Source organism: Protopterus annectens, chromosome 7.part1 (genome assembly GCF_019279795.1).
Source record: "Protopterus annectens isolate FY-2018-M chromosome 7.part1, PAN1.0, whole genome shotgun sequence".
NCBI classification, from domain to species: Eukaryota; Metazoa; Chordata; order Ceratodontiformes; family Protopteridae; genus Protopterus; species Protopterus annectens.
Window position 1 is genome coordinate 224,373,460 of NC_056740.1, and position 17,258 is coordinate 224,390,717.

Sequence of the window (17,258 nt, forward strand, 5' to 3'; positions counted from 1 at the left end):
ACCTGATCATGAAGGGATTCACATCCAGATCTAGTGAGGTCATTGTTCCCCTGTACTCTTCACTTATCAGACCAATGATCCAGTACAATGCCCCATTCGGGATGTATCTCACCCGACATCTGCAGCAATTGGAGAGACCCCAAAAGTTCCTCACCAAAAGGATAAAGGGACTCCAAAATCTGTCATATGCTGCCAGATTGAAGAAACTCCAGCTCTATTCAGTCGCATACCGTCTGCTCAGAGATGACATGTGCCTGACATACAAGGCCATGTCCAACCCGGAATTAATGGACATGCTCCACCTCAAAAAATCCAAATCCACCAAAACCACTAGAGCAAGCGACTTAAACCTTAGCATGAATATAAATAGGACGTGCTGGAGGGATAGATTTATCACTCAGAGACTCCCTATGCTGTGGAATAAAATCCCGGTCCATGTGAGGCAGAGCACCTCGCTGACTCTGTTCAAGAGAAATCTAGACCTGTGGATGGGAGATCGTAGGTTTACCCCGGGAATCATCTCTGTGTCACTGCTGGACAGAGGCACAACAAACTAATGGGCACAGTATTTTTTCATATAAGGGGTGGCGTAAGCCACAAAAATTTGGGCTAGGCTTATAAATGCCTCAGGGCAGATAGCCTAGTATAAACCTATGAACCTATGAACCTATGAATTGGAGGTTTGCGTGTGATGCATTTCTGAGGATTAGTTAGTCACAGTACACTTTTATTACGAGTGGGAAACACAAATCATTAGTAAAGGTGTTCAGCAGAGGTGGAGGGCTGAAAATTAAAAAATAGACACCGGTATTTTAAAGTGAACCCATATATATATATATATATATATATATATATATATATATATATATATTAGATATAGATATATGTGTGTTTTATATATATATATATATATATATATATATATGATCTAGATATATGCATGTCTATATATATATATATATATATATATATATATATATATATAGATATGCATACATATACAAATAGAGAGAGATTAGATATAGATATATCTCATCAGGAACAGTCAAAAGTAAATTTTAAAACCTATCCTTTGCCAAGGAAGCAGGAAATAGCTTTTATTATTAAAGATAACTAGGTGGCATACCAAATGTTCAAATTCCTTTCAAACACTGAGACACACTTTATGACCGATTACAAAGCTAAAAATGTAGTGGTCATACAACCAGTAATTACTTTTTTAAAGATGGAGTACTACTAAATAGAGATTGAACAAAATATGTTCTAGAACAGAATCTTAGTGTGGAAACTGAGCTAGGTGTTATGCCATTCTTAGTGTGGAAACTGAGCTAGGTGTTATGCCATTAATAAAGTGAGAGCATTTCAAAATTCCACAACAAGCAGGATGTATACACATATATATTTTTTGTATATGCAATGCAGCATAGCATACTGTAAATCTCACTAAATGTCTGTGTGGCTCATTCTTCTTTGAAAAGTAATGACAAGCCCACACAGATACAGCCAAGAATGCTGTTATGATAAAAAAAAAAAAATCGGTACTTGCGTATTATCGCGACCACATTCCAAACAGCTGGATAATATGTAACTGCCAATAGCAGCTTACTAACTGTAGATTACAGATATTGACAATTCATCAGTACTTTTACTTCTTGCACGTTGACTTCTGTGAAAGCTGGAGCCAAATCAAAACAAAGTATGTGGGGGGTGGGGGTGGGGTTCACAGGGCAGTCTTTGCTCCTATGCTGTACTGCAGGAAATGTCTGCAAAACCCATGCCTGTACTCAAAACATTAATGGTTCACAAGGAATGGATGAACAAGTGTCAATGTACAAAAGAAGGAAATGGCAACCAGTGAAAATTAAGGATGTAGATATGGGGAGGGGTGTTCCTTAAACAGCAAACAGTTGCAGAAGTTGTCAAAAGGTTTTGGTGTGATGTCTTTATTTTGGGATAGACCAAAAGCTGTAGATTCACAACATTCTGCATAGCGTTCTTTTTTTGGTGCTTGTTTAATGAGGTATAATTCGTTATGAATTATAATGCTTAGCCAAAACATTTCACAGAGTTTATATGTGACCAATAAAAACATTCAACTGTCTCAACAGTTTTCAGGCATTTTCAGTTATTTCCTGTCTTTGTTCCCACTATGGTGGCATTGGAATGTGGTTGCAATAATACACAAGTGCCAAAAAATCTTTGCAATGCATTTTATAAGCAAACATTGCTAAATGTGGTAATGAATAGCATTTTAAATGTATGGGCACTGCAGTTTTGAAAAAGAAAGCTACTAATGAATGAACACTCAAACAATATGTGGCAATTAAAAAAATTCATAAAATAGCAGGCATTCATCGCAGTTTTACAGAGAAAGATGTTTCATTAAATTATTTGTATATTTTAACTGGTCAGGTTTTATACATATAACAACTTTGCTTCAACAAAAACATATTTTACAATGTTTGTGACAAAAAAGTACAGTTGTGCAACAGTACGTTTGAATGCTTACTGCCGTAGTAGCCTTAGCTATATTGATTGAATCCTGCCATGAATTCAACAGCTGGCCAGCTTCCAAAGCTTTCAAGGTACCTTCCATGCATCCAAACTGTTTATCAGCTCAAGCTGAGCTGACTAAAAAAGTCAGGCTTGGGCACAAAGCCCTTCAGAATTTTCTTGCCAACACACACAGAGAGAGGCTAAAGTCCGGAGAGAACAAAGCTAGGAATATAACAGTCTACACCTTAGCATAAAACCATTCAATAAATGAGGGACAGAGGAAGAAGTGGCTACTACAGCAGAGATCATTCAAACATCTTCTGTTAGAAGTTTACTTACACGGCTGTATTATGTTTTCATTTAATTACTGCTGCAGTAGTCTTAGCTAAATGGTTAAATCACCACAGCTTAAACCGACGAGGAAGAATGAGGGTCCAAAAGCCCCAGAGGCATGGTCCTAGCAAAGCTTGTCACAGACCTGGAGAAGGAGTCTAAGTTATAGTGCTTTGTAAAAGGAGACCAAGCCACTGTTTCTAGAATACTTCTAGCATTCGATTCTTACCAAAAAGCCATAGAGGAAGACAAAACTACAGCAGATTAAGCCTTGACCCTGCCTAGAATAGTTCTGTAGTGGTGAGAATAACCAAAATAATAGCATGTGACAACCATTTTGAAGTAGTCTGTTTTGACACAGACTGAAGTTTGTTTTTTTTTTTTTTAACTTTCACAAGAAAATAAGAATTGATCAGAAGTTCTGAAAGATTCTGTAAATGGAGGATTACTTCTTAAAGAAACCCCACCTCTGAAAAATGAGATGACAAGACTGACTCATCATTACATCTTGCAACTCAGATATTCTTGCAGAGGTCAGAGCAATTAGTAAGAGTGTTTTCCTTGTTAAGAACCTTAAGCCAGCTTGATGAGTCTGTTCAGGTGGAGCAAGAGTTAGTTTTTTCTAACATAAAATTAATATCCCAAAGAGGAGCCACCTGTTTAATAGGAGACTTCTTATGCAATAATATCCCTTTCAACAACATTTTCACATGAGGTCGCATTTGAAAGAGAGTGATACATAGGCAAACATACTGAAATTGCTAAAAAGTGAACAATGAATGAGGAGTAAGACAAGCCATAGGACAGTAACTCACATAAATACTAAAGAACCAGAGAAACACTAGCCCTCAATGGGTGCTGGTTATTTTGTTGGCACCAACTAGACAATCTTCTCCATTTGCTAAAACAATTTTCTAGCAGCATGCTTTATTGCCTCCCTGAATACCTGTTGCACCTCCACAGAAGCAATATCCCTAAAAGGTATTACTATGTTCTTATAATGCTGGACTGTTTCTAGAGCTTTTGCCCCCATGCCTCTGCTGAAAAGGGGAAGCTTTCTGCCCAGTCAAATGATCCTGATAATACAAATGCAATAAATAGAATGGCCTGAAATAAATCCATGTTGTTTGACAATGACTGCTTAAATGAGTTGTAAAAAGCATCAGAAAAATGTATTCAGAATCCTCTACTACAACAATAGTTAATCTTATAGGCCTGCAACCGTCTATAGCACACTATCAGAACCTCACTTAAAGGATCATAGGAAGTTACTAGGTTAATGGCCTTAGGGGCCCTTACAAGCCCAGCCAAGTTCTGCCCTTGTTTCCACAATCACTACCTATTGCCCAGTCCAAGAGGAACGCAGGTGGAACCCCCAGGTGAATTTAATCGTCCAGATTGCACTTGAGAAAGGCCAAAGAGGTGCTCTGCTTGACATGAATTGGGAGTCTGATCCACAGGTGAGGTAACCTCTGGAAGACAAATCTGTCCCTCTAGCAGGTTCTATTAATGTCACATACCAAGATCTTTAGAGCGGGTAACCCAGCGAGTAACCCAAGAGCCTTAAGACTTATGGATATGCAGGATTTCCAGTAAAGCAGAGTCGGATGTTTGCCTTATACGCAAGGCAGAGATGGTCTCCGAGCAGTCTGTATGAAATGAAGTAAAGGGACAGTGATATCAGCTGATCCACATAGGACAGATGCTGAATACCTTGAATTTTCCTTGTGTCTCTCCAATTGCTGCAGGTGCCTGAAAAGGTACATACCAAAAAGGGGTGTTGTACTCTATTATTGGCCTGATGAGGGAAGAGTACAGGGAGGTTATAACTTCCTTTTTTTCTGGAGGCAATGCCCTTACTTATGAGATGAGCAATACAGAATGCCCTTCTTACCACTGTGGAAACATGGTGATCAAAGGTAAGGTTACTGTCAACTTGTGTGCCCAGGTTTCTCACCACTGAGTGTGTGCTTACGGCATTTCTATTGATGTGATAGTTAGCAGGAATATTGCTCTTACTGAAAAGGATGATAATACATTTTTTTGCATTTAGTATAAAGCCGTGACTTTGGAACCAGTCATTTGTTTGCATAAGACCCTCTTCTAGGATGTTGATAAAAGTTTGGGGATTCTATGACTGCTCCCAGTTTGCAGTTGTCAGCAAACTTTGTCAACCACAGACCTTTGGTTCTTGGTTGTACTTCAGGGAAATAGATCCCAAACAGCAGAGGTCCCAATATTCACTCAATGGCCTTGCAGATACGGCCAGACAGGCTAATAGGTCAAGTCAGGCTAAGAGGTCTGTAGTTCCCAGGCTCAGTGGAATCACCACCTTTGTGCAAGAGGATAACAGTGGATGGTTTTCCATTCAGCTGGGATAAAGCTGGTGCTTAGACTATGATTGAAAACAGTACCCAATAATGGTGTTGCTAATTCTTGTGGGAGCCCATGCAGGACACAGCCTGGGATGTTATCAAGTCCCATAGATGCTGTGTTTTTAGCCTTAGAGAGGGTATTTACAACCTGCTCTCTAGAGATACAAGGTGGAGGACAGGTGGAAGGAATGTCATGGAGTACGTGTGTTGGAGACAGGGGAGTGAAGTTTTCACAGAACCTGTTGACTAACAAACAGGTTTTCTATGTCCACAGGCTCAGTATATGTGGTATCATTAACTCCCAGTTTGGCACAAATCCATGTCTTACCTTTTAGGCTACAGATGTAACTAGAGAATGCCTTATGGTTGTCCTTAGTTGAGAATGCTAATTTGGATTTGTAATTTGCTTTGGAGGACTTCACAAGAACTCTTATTTGCCTTTTTAAGCTGAGGAGGGAGCATTTCCAGTTTAGGGCATGATCCCTCTTACTTTTGGACAACAATTTTTTTCCTTTTATTGTAAAGCCCATTAGTGGTAGTTGTGCACCAGCCAGGTTTGATCTTCCTTGAAGAGCTTGTTTTGGTCCTATCATGTACAGCCATGTCAATGCAGTTACACGGGTGTTTGTAAAAAGCACTGGTGTAGGACTTGGCATAGTTGCCAGTTCCAGCTGAGGCGGGAGGTGCAGTGAAGCTATTCATACGATTCCTTAGAAGAATATAATCTGCTTTGGAGAAGTTGTTTTGTTTAGTTGCTGCTGGGGGGGGGGGGGGGTCCGGTGTAATAGTTACTTCAAATGAGACTGATTTGTGGTCATATCTGACAACGGAAGACTTCACAGTGGGGGTGCTACAGTGGTACACCATATTGGTAAGCACCAGATCCAAGATTATGTCACCCCCAGTTGAAACAGCTGTAGACTCTCCAAAGCTATTCATATGATTCCTTAGAAGAATATAATCTGCTTTAGAGAAGTTGTTTTGTTTAGTTGCTGCTGGGGGGAGGGATCCGGTGTAATAGTTACTTCAAATGAGACTGATTTGTGGTCATATCTGACAACGGAAGACTTCACAGTGGGGGTGCTACAGTGGTACACCATATTGGTAAGCACCAGATCCAAGATGATGTCACCCCCAGTTGAAACAGCTGTAGACTCTCCAATTTTCAGGAACATAACCAAATAGTAAAAGGTTTTTTTTTTTTTTTAAATCAGTGTAACATTCCATAAGGGAACATACAGTTCTACACGTGAATTCATAGAACTGTAAAACATTTGTCAGTAGTCAAAGTAAACTTTATTGTCATTTAGGCCCACACGAGTGCAGGCTAAACGAAATTTTGTTGCTTCGAGCTCAATGTGCAGACCAAAAACATATAACAATATAAATATAAAAACAAAAGTACAGGCTCTACATATGACATTAACATTGACACAAAAACAGAACTACTGACTATGTATGACATTAACACTAACACGAAACAAGAACATAATTACATTTTTTGCATGTCTATCTATAGCAGGACTTAGTTTTGCACAGTAGATAATCCACTTAGAAGTTTTAAGCAGTGGTAGACTAGAGACCATTTTGTCCATTGCATGAAAAGTAGCTTGTATTTCAAGTTATTGCACAAAAGGTAATAAGCATTCATTGAGCTACTGCACAATTGAGAGAACCTAGTAATGAGTTATTGCATTTTAAGAAAAAAAGATATTTCTTTCAGCCTGTGTGGCCACTGACTAGGTGACCTGTTGGCTTGCCTTGTTTAATAGTGTGATGGCCTGAGGAAAGAAGCTGTTTCAGAATCGAACTGTTTCACAACGTATGCTTCTCCCACTTGTGTTCAGGCAAGCGCTACAGAACAGTCCCCGAGTCAGGTGGTTATGGTCATTAATCTTTGTGGCTCTTCTGAGACACCGTGCAGAGTGCAGATCCTGTACAGATGGAAGCGTGGATCTTGTTATTTTCCCTGCCAATTTCACCACCCTTTGGAGAGCCTTACGATCCATGTCCTTGCAGTTTCCATACCATACTGTGATACTGCTTGTCAAAATGCTCTCGATGGTTCCTCTGTAGAAGGTTGCGAGCACTGAAGATGGGATGTTTGCTCTCCTCAACCTGCATAGGAAGTGGAGTCTTTGTTGTGCTTTCTTGACAATCTGATTGATATTGATGGATCATGTCAAGTCTTCTGCAATAAATGCTCTCAATGGTTCCTCTGTAGAAGGTTGCGAGCACTGAAGATGGGATGTTTGCTCTCCTCAACCTGCATAGGAAGTGGAGTCTTTGTTGTGCTTTCTTGACAATCTGATTGATATTGATGGATCATGTCAAGTCTTCTGCAATGTACATCCCTAGGACTTTGGTACTCTTCATCCGTTCCACCATTTCTTCCTCAGTTATGAGAGGGAGTTGTCACCCATTTTTTTCCTGAAGGCTAAAATTGCCTCTTTGGTTTTGTTTATGTTCAGACCCTGGTTATTTTTGTCACACCAGTTAATCAGGTGTTTCACCTCTTCCCAGTATGCGATTTCATCAGCATTGCTGTTTAGGCCTACAACTGTAGCATCATCCGCAAATTTGATGAGGTGACTTGAATTGAACCTGGCTGTGCAGTTGAGAGTCAGCACAGTGACCAGCAGAGGACTGAGAACACATCCTTGACGGACTCCTGTGCTCAGTGTAAGGCTATTTGAGGTGCTATTGCCAACTCTCACTCTTTGCGGCCTGTCAATAAGAAGTCCAAAATCCAGTTACACATAGGAGTACTGAACCCCAAGTGACTAAGTTTCTCTATCAGATGTTGTGGTATGACTGTGTTAAAGGCAGAGCTGAAGTCAGTGAATAGCAACCGGATGCAACAGTTCTCGTTTTCCAGATGAGGTAAGGATGTGTGGAGTGCCCTCGAGATGGCATTTGCAGTGGAGCAGTTGGACCGATAAGCAAATTGGAATGGGTCCAGTTCTGCAGGAAGATATGTTGTTAAATAGTCTTTGGAAACACTTCATAACTGTAGAGATGAGAGCTACTGGATGATAATCATTCAGGTTTTCTGGCTGAAACATTTTTTGGTAGTGGAATGATTGTTGTGTTCTTGAAGCACTTGGGTACTATGGCCAGACAAAGATGTACATGTCAGTAAGAACCATGGTCAGTTGGACAGCACAGTCTCTGAGCACTCATCCCAGAATGTTGTCTGGTCCTGCCGCTTTCCTTAGATTTACCCAGCTTACAGTTCTCTGAACATCAGCTGGGTTGAGAGAGTGTTACCTCATTTTGCCTGGTGATGAGTTTCGTAGCCTTTGTGTCATTCCCCTCATCAAGCCTGCTGAAGCAGGTGCTAAGCTCATTTAGAAATTCAATGTTATCATCACCACCATAGGAGTACTTATGGTGGATAGAGGCCTGTAGTCTGTCAAGGATTGTACTCCCTGCCACAGATGTCTGGAGTCTCTTAGGTCTGAGAAGTGAATCTGGATTTTTTGAATATAGGCAAACTTGGCCTTCTTTATTCCTCTATTTAGGTTTGAACTGGTCTCTCTGAGGGCATTCTTGTTTCCCTACTTAAAGGCAACATTGCATACTCTTAGATGCTCATACACTTCACTTGTTAACCAAGGTTTTTGGTTGGCCCTTATGGTGACGGTTGTCACATCATCCATGCATTTGGATATGTGTGCCATCAGAGAGTCCGTGCACTTATCTAGGTTGAATTGGTTCTCCATAGCCATGACTTTAAACATTTTCCAGTCCATGTTCTCAAAGTAGTCCTGGAGAGCTGAGACTGCTCCTTCTGGCCATATTCTATATATACATAGTCCTATATACCTTTACACTATTTTCTCTTTCCTAGTCAGAGTGCCTATTTTCTCAATGATAGTTGCACAGTCAGTCTGGTAGCAGTTGCACTGCTCAGTTTTGAAAAAAAAAAAAATCAGATGGCAAGCTGCTGGTGGAGAAGAATGGAGACCAAGACACATAAGAGACATTTAAGTCCCCAGCAGTTTAGCTCACCAATAAAAGCCCTTATTAACTTTGGTTGACAAGTTGGGTGATAACAGGAAGTAATATACCATGAGCCAAATTACAAAAAACATCTTTATAACAAGAGGTTCTGATAAAGTCTTAAAAGATGTTGTAAGACGAAAGCACTTAAAAACAAAAATAAAAATCCAGTTAATTAATAAAGTGATTAGTTCCTGCTTCTTGGGTCTTGCTTTACTGGCGTTGATACTTTGTTTTGCATTGTCTATCACTAAATACACACCTGCCTTTGAGAATCACGTTTATATCCAATTTACAAACCTATCCCCCTTCCCTACCTTTTTCAACTCCTTAAACAAAAAAAAGCCCACTCCAACAAATCGGTCTCCACTAGTCTCCCCTTCACAAATCCCCTCTGGCATTGCATTATAATAGTGGGTAGATATTTCTGTAACCATTTAGCTGAAATCATTGCCATAATCTTAGCATCCAATTTTATCAAAGGCATATGTCTGTAACTTCCTGGTGCATGTAGGTCCTGTCCCCATTTAGGTAACAGTACTAAAAAGACTTTGGTAAGAGAGTCTAGTAATTCCCCCTGCAAAACCCCTTCATTCTATACCAGAGCCAATAAGGTGGCAAAAGATTCTGAAACATTGCATACAACTCCACAGTGAATCCATCTATCCTTCCCCCTACACTTTTCCTCCTTAAATAAGGAGATAGGGAAATAGCCAACAAAACTAAAATTATCAAATTTTCTTGGTTGTTCCTGCATAAGTCTAACACATTACCAAGAAAATCTCTATCGTGTTATTTCTCCAATACCTCTCTTACTCACTTGAGATATGTACAATTTTTCATAAAACTCCCAAGTGATATTTAATGCTTTCTCCATTCATTACTTGTCGTCCATCCTTACCTTTAGCAGACAGAATAACGTGATTTGTTTGCTTCTCCTTTAATTTGTATGTTAACCATTTACCCAGTTTTTCTCCCCTGCACCAAAAAAAAAAATAATAATAATCTTTAACACTGATCATATGCTTTTCTACTACAGTAGTATCAAGGTTCTCCTCTTCTGGCTTTTAACCTAGCAATCTGTTCCCTTAAATCACCTAGTATACAATTTTTTACTCGCCTTTGTTACATGCAATTATCTTTGCAATTGTAACATCCCTAATTCCCATTCTCTGATACAGGTTAACTTCCTCCTTCATTTACCACAAGAATTCCATTCCCATAAAATGTCCCTTGAAGGCACATTTCACTGCATCCCGCCACTTATGCATAGGTAAAAACAGCATATTTATTCATATCACTTCATAAGAGAATGTCTCCACCACTGGTAGAAAAAAAATTTCTAGATTTACTCATATCAAACTGGCTACTGGCTGCTGGCTCAGTTAGCTATATCTGGTAAAAAAAAAATTGAAACCAATAAATCCGTTGTTGATCATTTCCACTTTTTCAAGGTTCAAAAAGTAAAAACAAAACAAGCAAACAAAAATCTCTCTTCCATAAAAAAAAATGAATTTTTATATTTTTGCCTCCAAAAATATCAAGATGATAAAATACTGCACACATACAAACTTAACTGTACATTCTCAGAGAGTGAGTTAGCACAGTAACTACTTTCACTCACAATACTTCTGAAAAAAAAAAAAAAAAAAAAAAAAAAGGATGACTGTTAGGGAGTCAGCTTCTGCAATCAGCTGAATTGTTTAATTGTTTTAATTGTTCAATTGTTTTAATTGTTTCCCATTCCATATTTGCCCATTGTCTCTACAAAAAGAATCCAAATGGCCACTGCCTCATCCTTAAAAGCAGACTTACCCATTGGCCATTTACTTCTGTGCATTCCCATACCTCTCAACTGCCCAGATTTTCACCTCATACCTTAGTGGTATACTAACGGTCTTTTTCTCATAAAATTTGTGGTTTTCTGGCAAATCATTGAGAATTGAAGTCACTAAATAATGGTATACATTTGAATTTCAGACTTCATATTCTTCAGAAAATGCATGCTAACACATACCCTGTTGTTCTAGCAACTAAGTTTATAAGACCAATATTTAAAAATTGTCCCTATTTTTGAGTCTTGACCCCCCCCCCCCATTATTTTAGGCTTTGTATGTCTTTCTATTGGTTCTGGTTATTCAAGAACCAACCATGACTTGCTTCACTAACCCATTTCTTATTTTGTGGTATTTTACTTGAAATAATGTCTGCCTTTACTTGATTTAGTAGGTGACTAAACAAACAGACTCCTTTAGCAATAACAATGCTGCAGTTCCATACATTTCTGCTGACTAGTAATCTCCAAGAATTATTCCTCATCACTGGTTATTAAAATAAATCAACAGACTATATTCTTCAGTCTGGACAAATACCCCCTAAAGCCCTTTTATTTATTGTCAGTTAACCATCTCATGCTCATACGTAAAATTGTTCTGTACCTTTCATCTTGCTATCTGATGTCTAGAAACTTCCTTAAACTAACATACTTGCCGAGGTTCCTTTCCTTCTGCCTGTCTGCACTGGCCTGTATAACACACTCAGCCTCATCCATCCTCCACATCAGAATCCCATCTTACCTCTGTTTACCATATTTCTTATACCTCACATAATTCCACAACCGGTTTCCTGCCCTGTCTGCTTCAGTGCATCCACAGCACGGCACAGCACAAAAATTTACCAAGACTCTCTTTTCCTCTCTGTTCTGTTCTTCAATTTATCAGTTCCTCAATGATCAGTGTAATGCCAAACAATTTCTTTGATCGCTTTGCACACTTTGTGAACTATGACTTTATACACTTTTTAGTCTGTTACTTATCCTTTTTTCAAGTAAACTGCCCATTTCTCTGACATTTTCTACAGTCATCAGTTCTCATGCAAAACAGACATTTTTGCAGAAAAGAAGTCCATAGCAGGAGCTGGGCTTATCTATGGTGGAATAAAGGCAAATATCTGATTTAATCTGATGAGTATTCACTTAACAGAACTCATGATACACCCCGGTTAGAAGGATAACTTTTTAGTGTATTTGAGAAGAAACTTTAGTGTAACGGTGAAGAGAAAAATACACACTATAGCAAGGCAACAGGAATGTGAGAAATATGGTCTCTGCAAATATGGTTTAGCAAGAAACTTACAGTTATAATGGGTATATATTAAAAGGAATACACAGCCCTTTAGCAGTGTTTGGCCACAATATACTTTTCAAAAACTACTATACCTTACTCTTTCTGTATTTTATTCTAATGCTTCTAGTACACTTCTTCTGCACAGATACTGTTTTATCACCACTGTCCTTTATTGATCAAAGCAGGTATATACATAGACCATAACATAATCTTAGCAAAAATTAAAAAAAAATAAAAAATCACAACACAGTTAAGCTTTTCTTTCATGAAAAACATTTTTAAGAATAAAGACACAAACTTGTGTCAGTCTATATTTGAATGCCAGTAACATCTCTCATTTGTCCAGATTTCGCAGAATACCCACATTTTTGCCTCATATTTTTGGTCTGTTCCTCTAAAACTGTGTGGCTTTATGGCAAATCACTGGGATGATCTGAGGATTGAAGTCACCAAATAATGACATATATTTGAGTTTCCGATTTCATAGCCCTAGATAAATGTATTGCAACACAAACCTGGTTACTTTAGCAACTTTCTAAGTTTATAAGAGTAATATTTAAAATATGTCCCTATTTTTGGGCCTTTGTCTTCCCATTTTGTCAGGCTTTGTCCAGATTTCTTGCACTAACAGGTTGAGAGGTATGATGCCAGTAAATGTTGTCACAGAGCTCAGGCATATAATTTTTCTACTTCTTTAAACATAAAATTTACTTACTACAGGGTATGGGGTTTAAAGGCATAGCAGCACGCAACACACATTGTGCATGGAGGAGATTCAAATGCCAGTAAAAGGTTATTGTGCTTCTATATAAAAGCATGAATTAATTGTGAAAATATAGATTTGCTTTGATTCCTCTATATAAATATCCTAACAAATGCAAAATGTTTTCATGACAATTGCTGGTGAAGATTGATTTATTCAATGAATGGTAGATTGTAGAAGGTAGTCTGGTTATCTGAACTCATTCAAAAATGTAACTCTCAACATTTCTACTTATGCTAGCTCTACTGAGAGATTACAGATGTATGCTATTTTTCACCCGTAGTGAATAATTTCACATGTACAATCCATTGAGTTAACAAAATTCTGAAAAACTAACAGCAATCAAATAGAAATAACAGCTGTGAAAGGTATAGTTACACTCAATCATCAAATTAGAAACAGCCTATATGCTATTTGAGGAAAAAAAATCAGACTCCTCCTGACACATTTACTATTACTGACCCATACAAAATTGGAATAAATAAAGTTCACAAACAAATGTAACTAAGACTTTGGAAGGATCTCTTACTCTCTTTCTAAGAATACACAGAGCCCATGGTAAATTGAGTATCTGCAAATCAGGACATCCTACTTACTCCATATCAAAGCACCTTTCATAATACTCAAGAAAAAACATGATCATAAATATTGTAATTTGCAAGCTACAATATGCACTACCAATGAACAACTTTAAATTCAAGCCAAAACATACAGCTAATGCAAACAAGAATACACACAATTTGTTGTTTTTTATCCCTAGCTCCACAGGCTAAACATCACTGTACAAACTTAATTAGAGCTAAATGTATACTATTCCCCATTGGTGTCTGCTCTGTTACTTCTGTTAATATCTCTAACTTTCAGTCTTCTGTACAACAACAAATGCCTTCCTTGCATGCATGCATCCATACATCCACAACCCCTTTTTTCCCCCATTTTTGTACATGGGGTTGGATACCTTGCATAAAGACGAACAATTAAAGCAATACCTTTTGGAAAATAAAACAATTCTAAAACTTTGCAAAAAATAAAGATAATCAGTTTAGAGCAAGGTTAGTTTTGCAATTAGAAACACAAACACATACACTAATGACTGACATGACCATGGAAAACACTCAGAGCACCTCATGCATCTCTCCAACATATTGCAAAAGCTGCTGTAATAACTCATGGCAGGCAGGCAACCAATCACCTAAGACTATTAGCAAAAGTACTGTACTGCCTTATCTGACTGGCTCAGTAGTGACCATGCAATGTTTGTACTTCAACAATCTGTTATAATTAGATTAGATAGCAATGTTTTGGCAAAGTTTGCTTTCTGTGTGCGCCATTTCTTTACTATAAAATATTACTTTTATTTTCTGTGAACATACGACTTTGAACCTAATATCCTTTAAAACTGCACTGTTAATCTTCTTCTTCTTTCGGCTGCTCCCATTAAGGGTCACCACAACGGATCAACTGTTTCCAGTTCTTCCTGTCCTATGCATCTTGCTCTCTCACACCAACCACCTGCATGTCCTCTCTCACCATATCCATAAACCTTATCTTAGACCTTCCTCTTTTCCTGTTACCTGGCAGCTTCATCCTTAGCATCTTTTTCCCAATATACTCTGCATCCCTCCTCAGCACATGTCCAAACCAACGTAATCTTGCCTTTCTGGCTTTGTCTCCAAACATTCCAACCTGGGCTGACCCACTAATATACTTATTCCTATTCCTGTCCATCCTTGTCACACCCAGTGCAAATCTTAACATCTTCAGCTCTGCCACGTCAAGCTCTGACTCCTGCCTTTTTGTCAATGCCATTGTCTCCAACATATATAACATAGCTGGTCTCACTACCCTCTTGTAGACCTTCCCTTTCACTCTTACTGGTACTCGTCTGTCACAAATTACTCTCGACACTCTTCTCCACCCACTCCATCCTGCTTGTACTCTCTTCGTCGCCTCTCTTACACACTCACCATTACTCTGAACTGTTGATCCCAAGTATTTAAATTCATCCACCTTCGCCACCTCTGTTCCCTTAATCTTCACCATTCCTCTATCCTCCCTCTCATTCACACACATATATTCTGTCTTAGTCCTGCTGACCTTCATTCCTCTTCTCTCTAGAGCATATCTCTACCTCTCCAGGGTCTCCTCCACCTGTTCCCTACTCTCACTACAGATCACAATGTCATCTGCAAACATCATAGTCCACGGGGACTCCTGTCTGATCTCGTCTGTCAACCTGTCCATCACTATTGCAAATAAGAAAGGGCTCAGAGCTGATCTTGATGTAATCCCACCTCCACCTTAAACGCATCCATCACTCCCACCGCAGACCTCACTTCTGTTACACTACCCTCATACATATCCTGTACCACTCTTACATACTTCTCTGACACTCCTGACTTCCTCATACAATACCACAACTCCTCTCTAGGCACCCTATCATATGCTTTCTCTAAGTCCACAAAGACACAATGCTCTGTACTTCTCCATCAACACTCTCAGAGCAAACATCGCATCTGCAGTGCTCTTTCCTGGCATGAAACTTGCACTGTTAATGCTGCCAATTATGTCAATGTGAAAATAACCTAAGAAGCTACACCTCTCCCTTGTCAATTTCCTGCACTGAACACAATTTAATGTGCACTGTCGTCTTGTCCATATTGTGACTGTAAGGGTCTTTGGTCCAGTACATCAAATAAATACATAAGTGAATAAATAAATAAAATAGAAAACTAAATAAACTGCTCACGTAGATGAATGGTATTTTTCAGTGAACTGGCTATAGCAGTAATCAGGGTGAGTATGTAGAGAGGATTCTTCTTTCTCTGCTTATACTATAACTAGCCAAACTAACTGCAGCCAAAAAATTGGCGAGAAGAGTAAGGAGAGACCAATGAATATATGCAAATAACCATGCCATTTCCATTCCCCACTTTTCTTATTTTAGGTCAAGAAGCACTGTACACTATGCTTGACAGGGTGCCAGCCCATCCCAGAACACATACATAAACAGACACAAACGCAAATTGTATTCCCCTTTTTGTTTAATTTATACATGAGAACGTGGGTCTTGGTGAACTTCAGCTGGGCAAAGTGCTGCCCTCTCAGACATTAAAGTTGTGCCTCTTAGTTTACAATGATGTATGCTTGGCACCACTAATCACCTGCCTAGCAAGCTAGGAAAGCTGTTTTTTAATACCTGTTCACACAACGGGCATTTCTTATAGAAAACCAAATAAACCTGAAACTAAAACCAATGAAATAAAAAGGGATCGAAAACAGCTCCGCTTGTGACATACGGTCCAATAACATAAGTTGTGTTTTATCTACACATTGCGTTGATATACAAATACAATATGCAGACAGTTTAAGAAGAGCTGGTGACTTGGCATAACGTACAAACAATGCACAATAGAGAGAAAAAGATTGTGCTACATACAACAAAATGCTCACAACAGCGTTTCAGAAGCAGTAACTGAAAAAAATCACTTTGTTGCTGCGCTGCTTAGCTACTAAATCGGATGTTAAATTGTGCAGTTTCATTGATTTCCAGCTCTTAGAAATGTTGTGTACACCATAGTCTGGGTATCTCCACTACAACTAACGCCTGAGAAAAACTGACAGGAACGTGATGATAAAAATATTTCCAACAACACTTACATATATCATCTTCAGAGACCAAGTCGTCTTCCATACCGAGAAATTACGTTAAAAATGCCAATGGACTTGAGTGTCTTAAACAGTTGTCATTCTTCTAACAGACTACAAAAAGTCAAGCCTCTCTGTCTCCTTTACTACAGGAATAAACTCCCTCTTGTTACAGCAGCCACTGTCACTGACACTCTCCTATAAGTGCACGGACTTACGATACATGCGGCTTGACAAGCCGGGAAACCGTGCACATCCGGGTATTAAGTAAGCCTCCCCTCTAAAGCAGTTAAAACCTCCCTCCTGTTCAAGCAAACTCTCAGTCTCAGGTCTGTGGTAGAAGGTCTTGTCATTTTTCTATTAAACTAAACGGTATTACTTTGTTTTTTTTCCTTGTATGTTTGTGTGTTGCCGACTAGCTATTTAATTGATGTAAATAAACCCTTCTAATTGTTTGGATCCTTGGAGTAAATAATTAAAAATACGTTCTTTCCCATTAGTTTATTTACATCA

The 17,258-nt window shown here is 38.7% G+C and overlaps 1 protein-coding gene across 2 annotated transcripts in view; it reads right to left on the reverse strand.

Moving 5' to 3' along the window:
• Window positions 1-17,004, reverse strand: part of ANKDD1A (ankyrin repeat and death domain containing 1A) — a 1,318,298-nt gene extending 1,301,294 nt beyond the window's left edge. For both annotated transcript variants that reach the window (XM_044078678.1, XM_044078677.1), the window contains exon 1: window positions 16,758-17,004. In XM_044078678.1, coding sequence (XP_043934613.1) covers window positions 16,758-16,766 — 9 coding nt within the window. In that variant the 5' untranslated portion in view covers window positions 16,767-17,004. The remainder of the gene's footprint in view (window positions 1-16,757) is intronic.
• Between the last annotated feature and the right edge of the window lie 254 nt (window positions 17,005-17,258).